This window comes from Silurus aristotelis (genome assembly GCF_946808225.1).
Source record: "Silurus aristotelis genome assembly, chromosome: 7".
NCBI classification, from domain to species: Eukaryota; Metazoa; Chordata; class Actinopteri; order Siluriformes; family Siluridae; genus Silurus; species Silurus aristotelis.
The window spans coordinates 16,943,563-16,962,520 of NC_139580.1; the positions used below are offsets into that span (position 1 = coordinate 16,943,563).

The following is an 18,958-nucleotide window of genomic DNA, read 5'->3' on the forward strand; positions in this document are numbered from 1 at the left end:
TATTCTTATTTTTCCTTCTTGCAATTAAGGGTAATGCAAACTTTCATACAGCTGTATCTTTTTTTAAGATAATAGCTGTCTAGAAATTATACATTTATATACAATTCTGTAAAAAAAATCAAATAAAATAGGTAATTCAAAATAATACTGTGTTGAGAAGTAAACAGAAAAACAATCAATAAATCCAATTCATAATTTGCCTTTTGGACAAGATCTTTAATAGTGACTTGTATAGTGGATGCTCAATATAAAGTTCTTAAAAATGTATGCAACTCATGATATAGTGCAGCCTGTGAGGAGACATGTATTTACTCCTTCTCCAATACAGGAAAGTCCTCAGGACACAAAGCTTTGCGGTTTCCCAGTACTATGACAATTCACATTTCTTATTACTTAAACAGAAAAAAATTGGAGGAGGAATGACTGTTTAAAGATACGCTATTTATACTGTATATAGGCATGTGGTTTTCTAAGGAAATTAGCTGTAGGTCATTGCAAAACGTTTGGTAAACTTGATGCTATTTTTCTGTCAATGCAGTTATAATCACATATGATGAAGTTTTTATTATGAATATTCTTTATCTTTATATGATTCATCATTTAACAAACGACAAAGAAATCCGTAACACTTTGTGAACATATATTAGGAAATCTTTTTTTTTATTCTACAAAAAAAAAAATTTACGGATAAAAAAAAAAGCAAGATAAAACAAATTATTACAAAAAAAAAAAAGCATGGGTAAGACTTTTGCAAAATACTTTATATATATATATATATATATATATATATATATATATATATATATATATATATATATATATATATATATATATACAAATGTTGACAGTAATCTTTCCATCTGGTGCTGCAAATCTACTGACAGTGCTAAACATTTTCAATACTGAAAAAGTAGAAAGCAGGGGCTGACCACATTGAGAGACATGATAATCATGAAGTTGATGCAGACTCCGGTGCCAGAGGTGGCAAACTGCCAGTTCTTTTTAACAAACTCCCACTGGAAGGAGGCAAATTTCTCCATAGCAATGAGCCGGAAAACCACCACAGCAAACACTGCTGTCAGCACCAGGGAGATCTGAAATGTAGAGACAGTTAGGTGGTAAAATTTATTGCATTAATATGAGGAGGACACTGTGGAAAACATGAGAATGGGGAATGTATGCTAGGCTAATATTTTGTAAATAAATCATAAATCTTTAGGGAGAGCAAATTATAATTTTTGTTCATGGAGTAGCCACTTGCGCCACATACAATAGCCAGCAGGGGGAGATAGTCATCTGTGGCTTTTAGAAATTGCTGTCGTAGTCCACTAGGGTGTAGTATCAACTACTTAATATAGTTTTATTTCACATAATATATTCATCATAATATAATTAAGTTCATTAGACATTAAATCAAGATATTACAGACTTGCAAAAAGTCTTAAATATTATTACAGACTATTTAACTGCACTATCGATATTACTAGATTGTATTAAAACTAGTTGAAGTTAAAAAAAATTCTAAACTGCACAGAAGGTGTTCTCTGAATGAAGAAAATGGCCTACCATAAAAAAGATCCCTGACACCGAGACCATGAGGCGACTGAGTTTGTCACTAAATGGCTGGAAAGGTTCTGGTTTTCCTGAGATGGGGTTCACTCTCTCCTTCCTTGAGTATTTTGCTTCAAACTGGGGCCGTAGCTCCTCCTTCTCAAAACAGACATGTTACATTTAAAGATATCACATTCACAATATTCTTACATCCATACTAAATACACAATGCATTATTATTCTACACACATATATCTTAGCATCATCATTTGTTTTCACTGGATCTGGCAACCTGTCCCAGGAAGACAAAGTTAATGATGATGACAAGGCTCTTATATCATTTGTATAAGGAGCCTTGTTGTCCCCACATATACATTAATTGGCTACAACATTTTTGCTAAGAGGCTAATTAAACAGCGTGGCAATTAAAACATCTCTGAAGACACCATCAAAAACAACCATGGAGGGTCTGTCTTGAGTAAAAATGGTGCCAATGAGTCTGAACCATAGACATACATATAACAGACATAGATGGCTAATGTAATCATAATATACAGAGCAATATAGAGCCAAATTGCTGCTGTACTGCTAATCTACAGAGTCTGCACAATATAAAAAGTGTGTCTATGGATGAAATGTAAGCACACTTTCGAAAATAAACCGATAACAAGAAATACGACATGGTTTCCCACAGCAAAAGTGTTGAGGCAAGACATTTTTTACAAGTTTAATTTTATTAAGTTTCAAAAAGTAAAAACTCAGCTGATGCATTTACTGTACTGACTCAAATAAAGAGATTTTTGCTGACTAATTTTCTTTAAAAACTATTAGATAGTTACTTTCATTTGTTAATTTACATGTAAAACCTCATAAGCAAGTAGGACAACTAAAGAAATGAAGTAACTGTTGTAGAGTGTTATAGAGTGTATTTAAGTGTAAATAATTTGACCATATAATATATGTTTCAAATATCTTATGATATTATCCTACATTTTTTTAACAAATAAAAAAATAAATATGTATGGGGCCTTACTCAGCCAAAAAGATCTCTAATATAGGAATATGTATCTATATCTCTAGTATATATCTATGATCTGAACCCAGACACTGAATATGTCCAGACACTGTTGGCGCATTAAGTATGTATAAGGCCTAATAGCAAACAACAACCTGCATATCATCAAATGATTTCACATGCAATAACTACATGATTAATGTGTGGTAAACTCAGCCAACAGCAGAGCATGCACCGAGCATGACATGATATCGATAGGAAGCACACTCACTGAACACACCATGACACAGGATTTACACTAAAAGAAACACAACAAACAGCACACATATTGGCCAAATACTTTACTTAATCAAAATTGATTAGTTATTGTCACTCAACTGAGCAAAGCTGCTATTCCTCTAATAGTGTTTTAGGTTAAATGGACAAAAAGTATGGACCTGTCTCCTATTAGCCTTTGCAAATGAAGCTTAGTGTTTTTGAATAATGAAAGAATAATCTGTTTTGACAATGTCAGATGAGTCTCACCTCTTCTTCCTCCCAATCAATTAAATCCCAGTCATAAGTCAGTTCTGCTCTCCTTCTTTTCCAGAACTCAAGGAAGACTGTGGCTATAGGGGCAAAAAAAAGAAAAGCCCATAAAAAAGGCATACTATCTAAAGAGAACTGGCATTATTTATAAAAAAGAAATCAACCAACTCACGTTTATATTTATTTAATAAGTACATATATTTGGTGCTGCTCTGTTGTTTTTAGATATTCAAAAACTATTATTCTTTAAATGGATGCAATGAATCCATCCTCATAAATAATGCTTAAATACTTATATAGAAAATACACCACTCATCATGCAAAAATGTTAATGGCTACAAAACCCAGGTATGTTTGTTGTTAAGTACAGATAGGCAGGGTTTGATGTAGTTGTAAGTGCAGATTCTACTAATGAAAGTGTATGAGAGAAAGCATTAAAGAATAATGTCAATCAACTTCTTGGGCTTCTCAGCTCTCACACAAGACTTCTGCTTTTTTAGGACCTGCACCTCTCAGCCACAGCTGAGATAGTTTGTAGTACAAAGGAACCAAGACATTCAGACTAAAGAACACTTCCAACTCTCGAGCTGTCAGGTTTCTTACACCTGCAAGTTCTGTCTTCACTAGTATCCTGCACAGAAACCCACACTGGACTCCTACATGCAACAACAAACTGTGAGGCCCCTATTACACACCCACTCACTGCAGAACAGGAGCCGACTCAGTGTGTTATACAATATAGCAGAACAACATCGTCCTTACTACTGATTACACTGTTTATCTATTTGTGTATTTGCTCTTCACACTTTAGAAGCTTGACAACCTGTATATTTATTGTAAGGTCTTATGCTCTTGTTATATTTAATGGTGTTTCAAATGCTATGCTTTTATATCTTATATGCTGTTCAAAACGTTTACATCAGTCTTTAGATGTGCTGTATATTTGAATCAAATCTGTACTGTAGCTGGTGTTAAAATGAATTTAAATGGAATTGCATTTCTTAGGCCAAAAAAGGTGATATTTTCAATTGACTGATATGTTAATATTCTATATTCTATATTATAGAATATTCATGTACCTAATTTATTTGCAATTGAATTTCTTCTACAATAACTACCAGGTGGCAAAGTGGGTAGTGTTGCTGTATCACCACTCCAGGGTTCCTTATTCTATCCTAAGCTCAGGAGAGAGAGGTACAGAATGTAGTGCTGCGAAGAGGACTGGGCTATAGTTTTTTTTTAGCAGAAACCTCACTCAGATACCCAAAGAAATTGATTTGCCTGACAGCTTCCTGACACTGGTTCTGAGTGGTTTGCTTTTGTCTCCAGCACAAAGATTCATTAGCATCAAAAACTCTTCAAACTGCATCAACAATTAGATGATGCACAACAACAGACGGACACTATAACATTGATCCTTCTATCGATTTATCCATTTATACAAGAGGTGATTAACTCTTAGAGTTTTACTGATTTCTTACTAATGCTTCATGCAGCTCTAAAAGGTTCCTCAATCTACTGTATATGTTATATTCAGACATGAAAAGAAACTGTTAATGCTGACATTCTGAAAAAAAAAAAAAAAAAAAAAAAAGAAAGACAGAAATGAACTAGAACAGATTGGGACATAGCAACAGGTAACTGCAGTGAGAGAATTAATGGTAATATCCTGGCAGAAGAATTTTATTTTCTCTGATATGTCTTTACTTGCACTTGAAATTTTTTTATAGGAATAAGTAAAAAAAAAAGAAAGAAAAAAAGAAAGAAAGAAAGAAAGAAAGAAAGAAAGAAAGAAAGAAAGAAAAATAAAAAATAAAATAAGAAACTCAACATACCCCATATTGCCATGAAAATGGCAAAGAAAACCGTGCCTCCATTATCAAACAGATGAGTAACCTATAGATTAGAAAAAAAAAAATCTGAAAAGTCATGGTTAATGCTGAATCAATAAACACTTAGTATAAGAGTCATTTAAATAAATGTTTCAATTTAGTTTCTAGTCTATTTTTGGCAACTAATTAAACAGTAATGAATACTCCCTAGACTAGATAGATAGATCTCCCAGACTAGTTTGCACTTTGGGACCAAAACATAAGGGAATGGATTGTGAAAAGAATTAAAATTTGATGACTCACGCTGTCTTAACATAAACCCGTAAAAATGATAAAATCATTGTAAATATTATGCAAAAGCATTTGAAATAAACTAGAACATTTGCATACCAAAACTTAAATCTCTTTTACCTGCTCAATAAAAGATCATAATCATCATATTATGCTAATAATATTAAATGCTATTTAGCCTGTCCAATAGCAATTCAGATTTATATTTAGCAGTATGAAAAAAAAAAACAGTTCATTTTAATGCCTTAAATATTATGTGTATGTTATGTTTTTTTTTTGTGTGTGACTTACAGGTGGCAGCTATTATGAATACCTTTGCATAGACACAGCTGTCACTGAGTTTCCAGGCGCTGCAGTTCACTTCACACATGGGGCACATGATGGTGGTATTGGCCTCACAGATCTCTTTACTGTAGATACAAAGAGAACACATGTCTCAGCACAGTTTTAAAATAGCTCATTGGCCTCTGATGTAACTCTTGCTACAAACAAGCAATATTTCTAGTTTATGGTCTCTGAAGCCTTTTAACTTTTCATTAATGGTTGTTAAACCAAATTCTGGTCATGGTGATTTGAGTTCTGGGGCTAGACTGATGACAGAGTCTGGAGGGACTGACCTCACTTGGCTGGAGTCCATGGTGAAGAGGCCATAGAGGAAGACAAAAAGACCAACCAGTGCTGCCGGGATCAACATACCTGTGTACCAACCAAGCCATGCAAAATAAAGGCCGATCTTTTCCCCAAAGTATCGCCTGAGAGAAAGAAAAAGAGTAAGAGAGAGAGAGAGAGAGAGAGAGAGAGAGAGAGAGAGAGAAAGACAGACAGAGAGAGAGAGAGAGAGAGAGAGAGAGAGAGAGAGAGAGAGAGAGAGAGAGAGAGAGAGAGAGGAGACAAGAATATAAAGCAAATATAAACACAAGTTTTCCATAGTAACTGATGTTAGATGACTACGTGAAAGCCCATCAAACCCACCACAAATGTTATAAAGGAATCTGGCCTGTTGATCTGTATGGCAAGGAAGTACATTGAAAAACAGTGAAATTTTGCCCTATTGTCAGGAGATCAAAGTCAGAGCCATTGTGTCTAGGAGCCAAAACCAAAATAAATTGTTGGCAGGCTTCTTTTGTATGTGCATATGTTAACCTTCATCCTTCCCAGTTGGTAGCTGTATGATAGGTGAGAGCAGACTGGTGTGTGGGAATTGGCAGGTGACCAAAATGATTATTCAGCAGATACCTAAAAAAATAAATGGTAGCTGAGAATGTCAATATATGTCTTCTTGGCATGAAATGCTACTTAAGTGATTTTTTCTACAACAGTTATTTTGACCATGTTTTATTTTTAATTATAATATAAATGCATTTATTCAGATCTGAGTAAGTATTATACTGGAGAACCGACATACATATTTTTTCACATATTTCTGTATAACAGATATTATATCAGATATTACTTGTAACTACTATGTAGCTTTGGTACAATATAACATTGCTGTACTCTCAATGAAACTATTTCACAAATTGTTTTTAATGTCTAATCATGTGAAGTAAATATGAGGTCAGAATTAGTAAGCTCCATGGGAGGAAACACAGAAAGCTCCCCAGAGTTGCTGGGTCTGCAGACTGACAAAAAATATTTTTATATCTGCCCTAGTTATACAGCTGAGATCTCTAAACTAAAGAGCGCTGGCCAAATTCCAGGAAATACTTTTCAAGTCGTGATGCCATTTTGACCTTTAGAAACCTCTGACTTACACTTGATAAGTGTAGGCAGCATACAGAAAAGAAAAAATAACTGTAGGTTAAGAGTAAGTTTTCACAGTGGTGTTCACTAAGCATTTGAAAACATTTTAGAGAGCGAGAGAAAAAATTCAAGCAGACAAACAAGAGACTGAGGTGAACACAGGAATCAGAGATACCTTTTGCAAGTTAAACTGTTGCAAAAAGCCTAATTTAATCACATCATCTGAAATGAATTTGTGATTTTTGAAGTTTATGAATGAACAGTCTAAACATCAGAAACTGTATAACTATATAACTGGCTCTGTCTAAACAGCTGTATGTGTCTGCCTTACTGTTTACCTCAGGATGCTTTTACTTAAACTGGGAATTATATGGGCTTGTAATGTGAACTGTAGCAGTGTTTACTGTTTACCGTATGAGGTCTAAAGGCTGGTATTTGTACCAGATGCCCCAGCGTGCCCATCGCTCATAGAGCAGGTGCCTGTGGTTCTGAGCCCCGTGGGTCTTTATTGGATGTCGGCTCTTATAACTGCCCTGAAACAAAACAATGCTTAAAATATTACATATTACATTATATTACATATTACATATAAGTTTTTGTATTTACACTATATAATTATATTATACTGAGCTCACCTCATGAGGGGGGAATGCAGCCTCATATGTACTATTGCCAAGTAACCGGTTGATACCTTATTACAAAGAGACACAGGTGTAAATTTTTAAGCAGCTGAAATTTAAAACTTCAAACATTATTCAAAAAGATGAAGGTTGCTTCGCTGAAGGTATACAGTCTCCGAAACATAATAATATAATCACTGTTATCAGATACAAACATGTCTGTTAAAGCATTATTACTCAACGAGGTTATGACATCTTCAGGAATATGATCCAGCTTTGAACAACAAACGTTTACACTAATAAGCTCTCATATTAAAGCAGGGAACCTAATTTCGGAGATGAAGTGTGCTGTTACATGATTGGAAAAAATACCTGTAGATACTGCAGCCCTGCATGGATTCAGGTGTCAGTGTGTTAGGAAATAGCACTCATACCAAAGTTTACAATTTATATATTTACTCAAATCATAGGAGGCAACATCTCTTTTGGAGTGTAGGGATGTACCATTTTAATATGGTCAGTATTATTGCTAAAATACTGTTGTTCACAGATGCAATGATGACTGAAACAACCCAAATTTTGTAAATAAAACATTACTCAACTTGTCTTTAAGCATGTCACCATCATGCAATCCAGCAGGCTCAGTAGGCTCAGACTCTTTACTAAAAACATTTCAGTTAACAGAGAATGTTCAGCTAGAAATCTATAGGAACAACAAAGATTAGTCAATAACTAATAATAGTAGTAGTCAACAACTAATAAAAATAATGGCTTGTTATTGTGCCTTTGCTCACACACTGTACTTAGTCAGACAAAAAAGTAGCATTATTTTAAAATGAAAGTTTTCAGGATTAAAGTTGCCTAAATGGTACAGCACATTTAGGCAACTTTAATCCTGAAAACTTTCATTTAAAACTCTAACAGGGAAACATTAAAAAAACAAACAAACAATGGAAATACAACTAACATAATATTGTACCCTGTTTTAAAAAAGATTTAAATGCTTAATTAAAAATTTAAATTTGGCACAGCAGGAGAAATAAAAAAAAAAAAATGTGGCTCCTGAAAGGTTCATTTGATAGGAAAATGTTCAACTTTCCTTAAATCAACCAATCAATTTAATGATCAACCACTCAATCAACTCCATCAACTCAATCAATCAATCAATCAATCAATCAATCAATCAATCAATCAATCAATCAATCAATCAATCAATCAATCAATCAATCTAAATGCTGTAAATTTACAGTTCTAGGTGAAATCCTCTTTTAAGTGAGTATAACTGTACTTCCTCTGTCAAAACACACTGTGAAAAAAGTAAAGTGCAAGAAAATCTGTACACCAGTGAGGGACAATATTCTGCAAACATATGCCACTGAGCTTATTCCATTCTGGAATCAATTCAATGAGGTTTTTTGTAAAGTATTGTGAATCTGTACAAAATAATTTTGTGAACGCTAAACAGTTTTTCCTTACTTCAGTAGTCTGTACTATTTTGTGCCGATTCATAAGATATAATCCCCATTAGATCCTTTTCACTTTCAGGCTGAAACTATAAATTATAAAAAAAATTCTGAGAAAGCAAAAAAATGTAATAAAGAAAGTTGCTATACAAAGTGCTAATCACTTTCTACCAAATGGAGATAATGGATGCTGACTCATTTCAAACTGCTGCTATGGCTCCTGCCGTGGATGACAGAGCACTATAGCAGCATATAATATTCAGCCCTGTGACTAGTGACTAGATTGTAATATTATCTTGCCACTAAAGGCATGTTTAAATATTCCTAAAAATCCCAGGTTATATAAGGAATAGCTTTTTACTTCCCATACGATGTTCATAAAAACCCTGTTCATAAAGCCCTACTTGCACAAAATAGCAAGTGTGCATAATGTGAAATTGGCATGTAGCTTTCAAGCACACGGATTTGTGAAGGATTTCCAGCTTTTTGGTCATTCTGATCTAGTCTAAAGCTGAAAGGAGGGTCTTATAATAATCCCAAGAAAATCCCTCAGTGATATCCTTGGACCTTTAATCAAAACATGTCAGTCACAAACATGCAAGAAAGGCACATACTGAGTAAGTTACAGTATTTCCTAAATTTAAAAAAGACCATAAAATGCATGTAGGAAGTGATTTTTATTCATCTGCATTTCAGTTTTGAATAAATAAGTTACAAGTATTAAATAGCATTAGCTTAACAACTAAATATTTTAGAAATTAATATAAACATTCATAGAATAGACTAAATGCTGTTCAACACCCTCTGACTAATCAGATTTCTTTTTATCACAGAACAAATGCACTTCAATTAACCACAAAGCTAAATGTTATTACCGTTATTACCATGCTGCCAATATTGTGCTGCTTAAAAAAGAAAATCAACTTTGTAATGCATTCTTTTACAGGAAACAAGAAAATGCTGCAGTGAAGGTTAATGAGAATTGTATATCCAGATCTGTTTCAGAGATATATCTGTGACTTACCCATCTTTGACTTGCCGTCCTCATACTTGGTGCGCTGCAATACATGGTGCACTATTCTGCTTCTTGTGGAGTTTGAGAAGAAGGAATCTCTGTTGTTGATGGTAAAACTACAAGAATGAAATAGAAATGTATAACAATTCCGCTGCTGTCATTTTCATACCAAGCATAAAAACAAGCTGTTATGAGGTTGTACTTGTTTTGAGCAACTCATAAAAACAAAAGACATTCAATCTGCATATTGTTGCAGAAAATCTACTGACAGTGGAGCTATTATGCCCCTGCCTGACAGAATATACTGATATTTCAATTAGAATCATTTATTAGAAACAGACAGATAGCTTACAAATGATTGCATTTGAATATTACAGCTATGAAATCTCTCTGTGTACACAGACATGCATTTCTGAAAGCACAAACAGTATGTGGGACATTAACCGCTTCATTTATTATTTAAGTTAAACAGAGAAAGAGGAAAAAAGACAGAAATGAAGTAAGGATATGTTAAGACAGCTATTGAAACAATAAGGGCCAGTTTTATAATAGTTTTTCTGTTCATCTTCTATACCTCCAAAAACATTACCACATTTGGCACAGGATAAGACTTCCCTAATGTAACAATTCCCTATTAAATATATCAATAGATATATACATTTTAGTAATTAATTTCACTACAAACATAATGACTGGAGATGGTACAAAGAGCATCTTGTCATCACTGCTGATTAAAATGAAACGTTATCTGTTGACATACTTGCCACCATGTATCTCAGGATGCATTGATTTTACAAAAAAAATAAACATTCTGTAAACATTCTGAATGATATATAATTGTCCAGAATACCAGTAAATTCACATTTTATGTACATTTCAGTGTAGACACATAAATATACTCATGCATGCATATTCTGTAAAATCATTAACTCATAATGAGTTTGAAGGGATCATGAAAGCTCTGAATAACACTGTTTATTTAATTTGGTCGCCTCTCTATTCTGTATAAGTGTCCAGACTAGACCAGCTCTCACATATTATTACTGCCTGATCTCTGAGGCTTCTGTCAGGCTTTAATATTTTGTATTACAAACAGACAAAAATAATTTAAGCATCCCTTCCCTCTCGCTGCCCAGGGGAATTCCATGCATTAGGATGGCGAGATTTAACATCAGGCATAAATAGAGCTACTTGCACACTATAGAGCATCATAGCAGTGATGTCAATACTTATCTGAGTACAGTGCTGGTTACTTTCTGGTAAATGGAAAGAGAATGGATTTTGGCAGCTCTCGTTTCATACTGATGTAACTACAAGCTTTGAAAGCACTTAAATTATTAAACTTGCAAAATTCACCACATTTCACATATTCTCTGAAAAGCCCAGTTATGCTGTTACAAAATGACCATAGTGAAAGCTTAAGCCTGCCCTGAATTAGGCCCCACAGAGACCATCAGAAGGGGCACAGCAAAAGTATAAGCGGGTATTGAGAGTCTAAGTGATGCAAAATAGGCTCACTGATGCATTCTGGCCCTGCTGAATGGGGCAGTGTAGCAATCTGTCTCCTCCAGCTCAGGCAAGGCCTCCTTATCCAGCTTCATCGGGTTCCTAGGCAGCCAATTCTTTATTTGATGGCATCTCAAATTAAATCGACTATGGAAAGAGAGAGCAATAGAAAGGCAATAAAGAAGAGAAGACAAAGAAATAGAGATAGTAAGAGACAGAATGAAAAGGAATTTAAACATTTTAAATGAGGGAAGTAAAGTCTAGTACATGCAACTGGGGTTCCAAGAAATGGAACAGTAGAGACAAACTGTAAATTCTGGACTAGAAAACCTTACATGACCTAATTCAGTTTTAAGAGATGGCAGTGCTTTTTTACTATTCTGCGGGTGTTTGACTTTTGGGGATCTGAAGGCTTCTTTCTCCACAAATATTTTTCACTCATTAAAAGGTTTTCTGTAAAATTAAAAAAATACTCCATACTTAAAAGGTTTAGCTACTAACATATTTATTATATGCTTATTATTTGACTAAACACATCAAATGAGCCTCTATTAAACAATCATTTTCAGAGACAGACCGAAAGATCCAGGGATTTATTCTCCTATAATCCAATTAAAACGATTAACTCAGAGGTGATTACATCCTTAGAGGTCCTAAGTACAGTGGTCTAAAATAATGATATCTGAAACAAACTCTCCATAACCTACACAGTCATTATGCTGCACTGTTCTATCCACAGGTACAGATCAGCAGTGTTGTGCTAGTTACTAAACAATAGTAACTAGTTACAGTTACTAGTTACTTCATTCGAAAAGTAACTCGAATGAAGTAACTTGTTGGTTACTTACACCAAAAAGTAATGCGTTACTGTTAAAAGTAACTTTTTAGTTACTTTTTTAAAGAACGTTCTTTAATGTTCCCATTATTGCCCTTTTATGCGTTATGGTCTATACAAACACAAAACTGACTTAAACACAAAGTAATTTTGAAACACTATTTTATTTAAGTCAGACCAGCACAAACTGAATATATCACAAGGATTTCTAAAATAAATAACAAAACAAGCTGAATAATATATTCACAATCAAAAACTAAAGTGGCTTCTGCATCATAAAAGCTGTTGTGTTGAGCCCTAAAAATGTTCCTTTTACAGCTTAAGTATGAAAACTATCAACAATGTAGACCAGAACACCGGGTTAGCTTCTAGCTTCGTCGATGCATGGAGTTTCTGAAGGAGCTTCGACAGATTGGAGTTGCTGCTATCGCAGTAGATACGACCTTCGAACCAGAAAGACACAGCTTACATTTGACTAAAACATTTTTGTCTTTATGCTCAACTAAAGTGAAATAATGAGCATATTTCCACTTTGAGAAACTCGTCTTGCTCTCGCCATTACTGCCGAACAGACCTGAATAAACGGAGACACGCCCACAGTGCGTCTTCTTCGTGTTTACAGTGGTTTATCCATCAATCCTACAATGCGTCTCTGCTGTAAACAGGTTAGACTGTAGTCTACACTTCAGCCAAAATTAATTCATTTAAAAAAGTAACGGGTAACGAACCATACGATAACGGAGTTACTTTATTTAAAAAGTAGGGCGTTACAGTATTAGTTACTGTCAAAAGTAACTTACTAGTAACGCGTTACTGCCCAACACTGCAGATCAGCATGTAGATGAATCACTGATAGACAGAGTTACTGCTTGCTTAAGAATTTACAGAGCAATTTAGTTTACAACCAAAACATACCTTCCCATTGTCTTTTTTTTCCAGTCTAAGTAGCACTTTTTTCTATGAATCAGAACACATGAAATGCTGAATTAGTCTTAAAATAATTCCTGAGGAACAACAATATAAATTTTTAAACTAAAGCAAAGACAAAAAAAAAACATAAAAATGCCTCTGACCTGTACCTGAAAGGCATTCTGATGTTCATTTGCTCTGCATATTTACACAGCGTGTCCCATTGAGCATGTATCTTTACGAACATTATGTCGTTGTTGGTTAAGGAGGGCTGAAAGAGAAAAAATGCATCTAGTCCCCTGTTCTCTAATAGAGTCCTGATAAAATAGAATAGAATCTATTTTAAGCAAATGTGATTATTTCAATAGATGTGGAAGAGTACTAGAGCATGAGCAGGAATATGTGATGATATCTGAGTAACATCTTAACATTTTCACTTTCCTGCTCCTTCTTTAGGCCTTCAAAGAAAAGCCTGTCAAAAGCCTTTCCAGCTTTTCACAAAACTGAAACATATCTCAGCATAATATTTTCTCTCTGGTTCCAAATTTTCAGTGATCAGACAAACATAGTAAAACAAACAACCAAAGTGATATTAGTGTATTAGCAATGTATATTCTAAATCCACATTCAGAAACCTGTGATCCAATTTCTTTCTATTATTAATCGGAATGAGTGATTCAGGTTAAACAGTTCTAATCTCTGCATTTTATTTTTACTTTTACGTTTGGGAACACTTTTAATTATGAAAATGATCACAAAACAGAAAAACACAACGAGGATGCATGTTCCAGCAGAATCTACTGAAAATTAAGGCTGTTGCTGTGTAGACCTGCAGGTCCTTATTTAGCTCAAGAAGTGGCGACCCAGTTTTCTGCAGGTGTGTGTCTACTGTTTACATCAGTATACTACTGAGTGACTAGTGTGGGTACATGCTGCTATTAATATGAGCTCCTAGTAAACACTAAACTAATAAATTAATGTACACTAAATAGACAAATTTATTGGGAGATCTGACCTTTCCAGCCATGTGTGGTTCTTTCATAAACTGTTAGCACAAAGTTGTGATTTGCTGTGGTACTTTGTATTTCGTATCATTATATTTCTCCTTCAATTAAACTTGTACCCAAAAATGTTCCAGCATGACAATGCCACTGTTTACAAAGGAAACCCTATGAAGATATGGTTTTAATGGGTTGGACTGGAAGATCTTGAGTGGCCTGATGTAGAGCTTTAACCCTATTATACACTGAAGTGCACCCAAGGCCCCCTTATCAGTTCCTGACTTTACTAATGGCCTTTGCGGCTGAATGAGCAAAAATCTCTCTCCAAAATCTAGTACAAATATCTTCCAAAAGCATATTCAAAAAGCAAATGTAAATCTTGTCCACAGACATTTGTACATATAGTGAACATTTTATATGATTTAAGAACAGCTAAAAATATTTAAGGAGATTTCTGTTTATGGCAGATAAAAAAAATTTTATGGCAGAAGAAGAAACTGCTCAAATTTGTTTTAGTTTGCTTGTTAATATAGTATATTTTATTAATGTTTTTTTGCACATTCCTAACTTCATTTTTATTGCAAGTCACATCAATATACTCTTTATCTATTTGTCTTGTATGAACCTTTTTTATGTCACTTTTGTGTAAGACCCTTTAAGCTGCTTCTTCTAAAATCATCATTATTAGTAGTAGTGTTGTTGTTATCTAATGTAAAAATATCATATTGTACCTCTTTCTCCAGCATTAGTCCTTCTGCACGTAGATTCCTCTCAAAAGTGCATCTCTTCTCAACCTGAGGACTAGACTTCTTATACACCAGAATGTAGTCAATTCGTTTCTTGCCATCTCTAAATAAAAGCCCTTTGGCATTCACTGGGTTCATTCCCTGAAAATGAGAATATATATTTGCACAAAGAAAAATTCATTCAGAACAGTGAGTTCCAAAAATTTTTTTTAATATTCATTGATCAAGTATTTTCAACAGGGATGCCTCTTTCACCAACAAGCAAGTTTTCTTATTAACCCCAATATATGCCTCAAAACATACTTAACGGAGTTCAAGAACATTTTCCGATATTTGACATTAATACAGTATGACCAATTCCAAAATCTAATCAGATGTAATCAGATTTTGAAAGTTACAATGATTATTCCATACAAATCCTAAAAAACATTCAACCGCTTATCCTTCAAATAATGTGCTGATGAGAATCTCAAAAAGACAGACAGCTTGTCAAGAGGATAAAAAGATATATGGATGGTTGAATGCAAGCCAAAAAACATAATGTCTCTAGCCATCCAGTACTGGAGGCATAAAAAAAATACCTTCAAGCTAAATGACAAAAATCTGTTTAAGAACCGGGCTTCCCAGTCTTTTACAACTCGCAGCCTACACGGCAGACTGCAAAAGCTCCAGAAGCCCACAATGGGTCAGAAACATGTTGGCTGTAAAGAATGCAAGGAAGCTCAATAATCAGAAGTGGAAAACAAGAAACGCCTTCAAATCTAGTGCTGCATTGCAAAAATGTCACATTGTAAAGAGAAGGAGTCTCTCAGCTTTTTCACAAAACACAGACTTTTAACAATTATGCTAAAGTTAAAATAAAATATTTAAGTTTTTATATGTATCACAATATTGAACTATTGTTTAAGCATTTTTAAACTATTATGATTTTTGTCAGCTATTATTTGAAGGTTCCAGTGTACTAATATGTGCACAGTAAGGTTGAACATACAGGCACTTCAAGCACAAATCTTTATGTACACTAAAAATGCACTGTATAGCTGTGTTGTTGGAAAAGCTGAATCCGTTGGGCAGGATTATAAGTAGTATGAGAGAAAGAGCACTATACCCGCACAGAGTCAGTACGTGCCTCCAGCTTGCCTCTCGTTGCAGGTTTCTGCTGGATGAGCAGCGACTCATCTGTTCTAGACTCATACACTGCTGTCTCCATCTCCTCTACATACTGGCCATTGCTAACATCTACTAACAGAGAAAAAGAGCGAAAAAGAATAAAGAATAAGTGAGAGAGAGAGAGAGAGAGAGAGAGAGAGAGAGAGAGAGAGAGAGAGATAGAGAGAGAGACAAAGACAGAGACAGAGTCAGAGAGAGAAGGTTAACAATCCATTGTTAGATGAATATATATATATATATATATATATATATATATATATATATATATATATATATATATATATATATATATATATACAGTATATATATTGTATTTTAATTTTGAATGCATTTTAGTACTCAGCAGTTTTCTGTATCTAATTATAGTACCACTGCTAATTGCAGGAGCTCACAGCGCTGAGAGAAAACACAGGCATAAAAACACAATGCTAATTTGTTCAAATCATCATGTTTTTGCCTGCTTTGTGTCCTTAAACACTATCCTCACTTTCAGTGCAACAGCAACGTTATTAAATGCCCTTGACTACCCTATGCACAGCTCATTCTAGTTTAACCAATTTATTTCACAGCCTTGCACTAACTACATCAATATGCAGTTCCAATGGTAAGTCTGTCTCAGTTTGTTTTACAGGTTCACTGACTCCTTTTTAAATGACAGATTTTAACTGAATTGACTTTAAAATAATGAGGTAAGATTTATATGTAAATAAACTAGGGAGTAAAAATGGTTGAGTGGCCATATTCAAAGTTGCCATTGAGAAAGTTACTGGTTTTCAGAAACATGCCATACACATACACAAATAGCTTTTCCAGAATACGCAAAATGAATAGAAAAATAACTGATACAGAATGGCTGCATCAGATAGACTAGACTAATACCAGTGGCTTTCTAATGTAGAAAAATTCAAGGATAGAGAATGCAGAATTAGTAAGGAAACTGCTTACTTTACTGACTTTACTGTCAAACTGCTTACTTTACTGACTTTACAGTCAAATGTAATCTGAGGTCTTTTGAATTTGAAGATGGTAAGCTCTGAAATCTAATAGAAATTTACATGAATCATTAAAAACAACAAACAAAGCCTTATTATTATGTAACTTATAAAATAGCATTTGATCCAGCACATCCTCTGTGCATTTAAATGTTATATGTATTGAGTGCTGACAGTCTGAAATCTACTCTGAATACTGTCCCTGGGCATCAGATAACACTATAATCACTAATCACTAATCACAATGTATATCAGATCAAGTTTGAATGAAATCCAGATAAACCCAGACTTGTATTCACTTTTAATCAAGTGAACACACAACACAGCATGGAAGGATCTGTGCTAGTGTATGTGAAAAAAACCCGAAAAAACAGTAATGTGCTGTAGTAATTCATTTAACAATAAATTGGATTTTTTTATGTATATTATTTGGCATTTGGCATATGACATATGACAAAACTATTCTTCTAAACAATTAGCAATAATAGGATTATTTGGCTAACAAACATTAACTGAAATTATACATAATACATAAATACAATTAATGAATAGATTGGTTATTAATTATGTATTTATTTATGAAACAACTGTAATGAATGTCAAACTATAATTGACCACCAGGCTAATGCATCTTGGTTAACCAGCAGTGTGTGTGTGAGAGGGAGAAAGACACCAAAGGAGAGTGAGAGATTATGTGTGTGTGAGAAAGAGAGATTGAGATTCTGTCCCAGCAGAGCATGTTGCTATTATGGAGTGTGGGCATTTATTGATGATGCTGTAAAGGGGCATTTGTTTGTGTCTGCAAAGGCTGATTTTGAGACAGTAGATTTAGTTAGATAAATCTACTGTCTCAAAATCAGCCTTTGCAGACACAAACAAATGCCCCTTTACAGAACATTTATAGTAGTTACATGCCACTCAAACAGCTTTGTGGGAAATAAGAAAAATTCACTATTCAGTATTTATATTTGTTTTATATTCATGTGTCTGAAGTGATATAAAGAAACAAGTCTCAAGTAGACAAGTAGAGATAGTAGGTGGAGATGACGCAACTAGGAAATTGATTATATGGGTGTACATATCATGAGTATAGCAGCAATAGTGAATGCATACACATATTACAGCACCTGGAGATGGAGGGGTGATGTGTGTACATGAGGCTTGAACACTGTGGGTGTTTGTGTTTGCTTTGGGCTCCGGATTCAGAGGCACAGAGAGGAAGTGGCTGAGGTTGTGAGGATGTGTTTGACTTTGAGCTAGACAGGGCAGACTGCGCCGAGACGACTTCAGGTTCTTCTCCTTCAGGATCTCACTGATACTGTTGTGCATGCCTGCAGAAATAGATACAGCAAGAGTTGGACATCTGTTTTATTACCAGCTACTGCACATATCATTAATTGCAAATGGTTATAGATTATTACATGGCTAAATGTAAGAAGAGACAGTTTGCTTTTGCAGATACCATCTCACCCTTAGATTGTCCAGATAATGAAGATGTTGTGGAAAAGCTCTGATTCATGACCAAACCCCTTATGTGTTGCTATACCCAAGAGAAACTGGGGCAGCATCTGTGAGCTGGTGTCCCAACTGACAAAATGATGAGAAGCTAATGGCGCCGGATGCAATTAAAAATTAATCCACAACACAACATGCACAAAAATCAAAACCTCCTTCAAGGTCATTCTAACAGGACATAATGAAGTCAAAGTCATTTTTTTGTGTATTAAAGTCTAATACAAAA

General features: G+C 34.4%; 1 protein-coding gene across 14 annotated transcripts in view; it reads right to left on the reverse strand.

Annotated features, from left to right (window-relative positions):
* Nucleotides 1-18,958, reverse strand: part of ano3 (anoctamin 3) — a 49,241-nt gene that overhangs the window by 9,535 nt on the left and 20,748 nt on the right. For 2 of the 14 annotated variants that reach the window (XM_083545704.1, XM_083545714.1), the window contains exons 2-17: nucleotides 18,345-18,548; nucleotides 16,164-16,297; nucleotides 15,041-15,196; nucleotides 13,479-13,579; nucleotides 13,315-13,356; nucleotides 11,577-11,711; nucleotides 10,068-10,174; nucleotides 8,183-8,242; nucleotides 7,596-7,651; nucleotides 7,372-7,493; nucleotides 5,835-5,969; nucleotides 5,531-5,627; nucleotides 4,930-4,990; nucleotides 3,092-3,174; nucleotides 1,567-1,707; nucleotides 930-1,094 (exon numbers count right to left, since the gene is read on the reverse strand). In XM_083545704.1, coding sequence (XP_083401830.1) covers nucleotides 930-1,094; nucleotides 1,567-1,707; nucleotides 3,092-3,174; nucleotides 4,930-4,990; nucleotides 5,531-5,627; nucleotides 5,835-5,969; nucleotides 7,372-7,493; nucleotides 7,596-7,651; nucleotides 8,183-8,242; nucleotides 10,068-10,174; nucleotides 11,577-11,711; nucleotides 13,315-13,356; nucleotides 13,479-13,579; nucleotides 15,041-15,196; nucleotides 16,164-16,297; nucleotides 18,345-18,548 — 1,799 coding nt within the window. Of the gene's footprint in view, nucleotides 1-929; nucleotides 1,095-1,566; nucleotides 1,708-3,091; nucleotides 3,175-4,929; nucleotides 4,991-5,530; nucleotides 5,628-5,834; nucleotides 5,970-7,371; nucleotides 7,494-7,595; nucleotides 7,652-8,182; nucleotides 8,243-10,067; nucleotides 10,175-11,576; nucleotides 11,712-13,314; nucleotides 13,357-13,472; nucleotides 13,580-15,040; nucleotides 15,197-16,163; nucleotides 16,298-18,344; nucleotides 18,549-18,958 lie in introns of all 14 variants that reach the window. The other 12 variants (XM_083545709.1, XM_083545717.1, XM_083545711.1 and 9 more) reach the window with 9 other exon arrangements.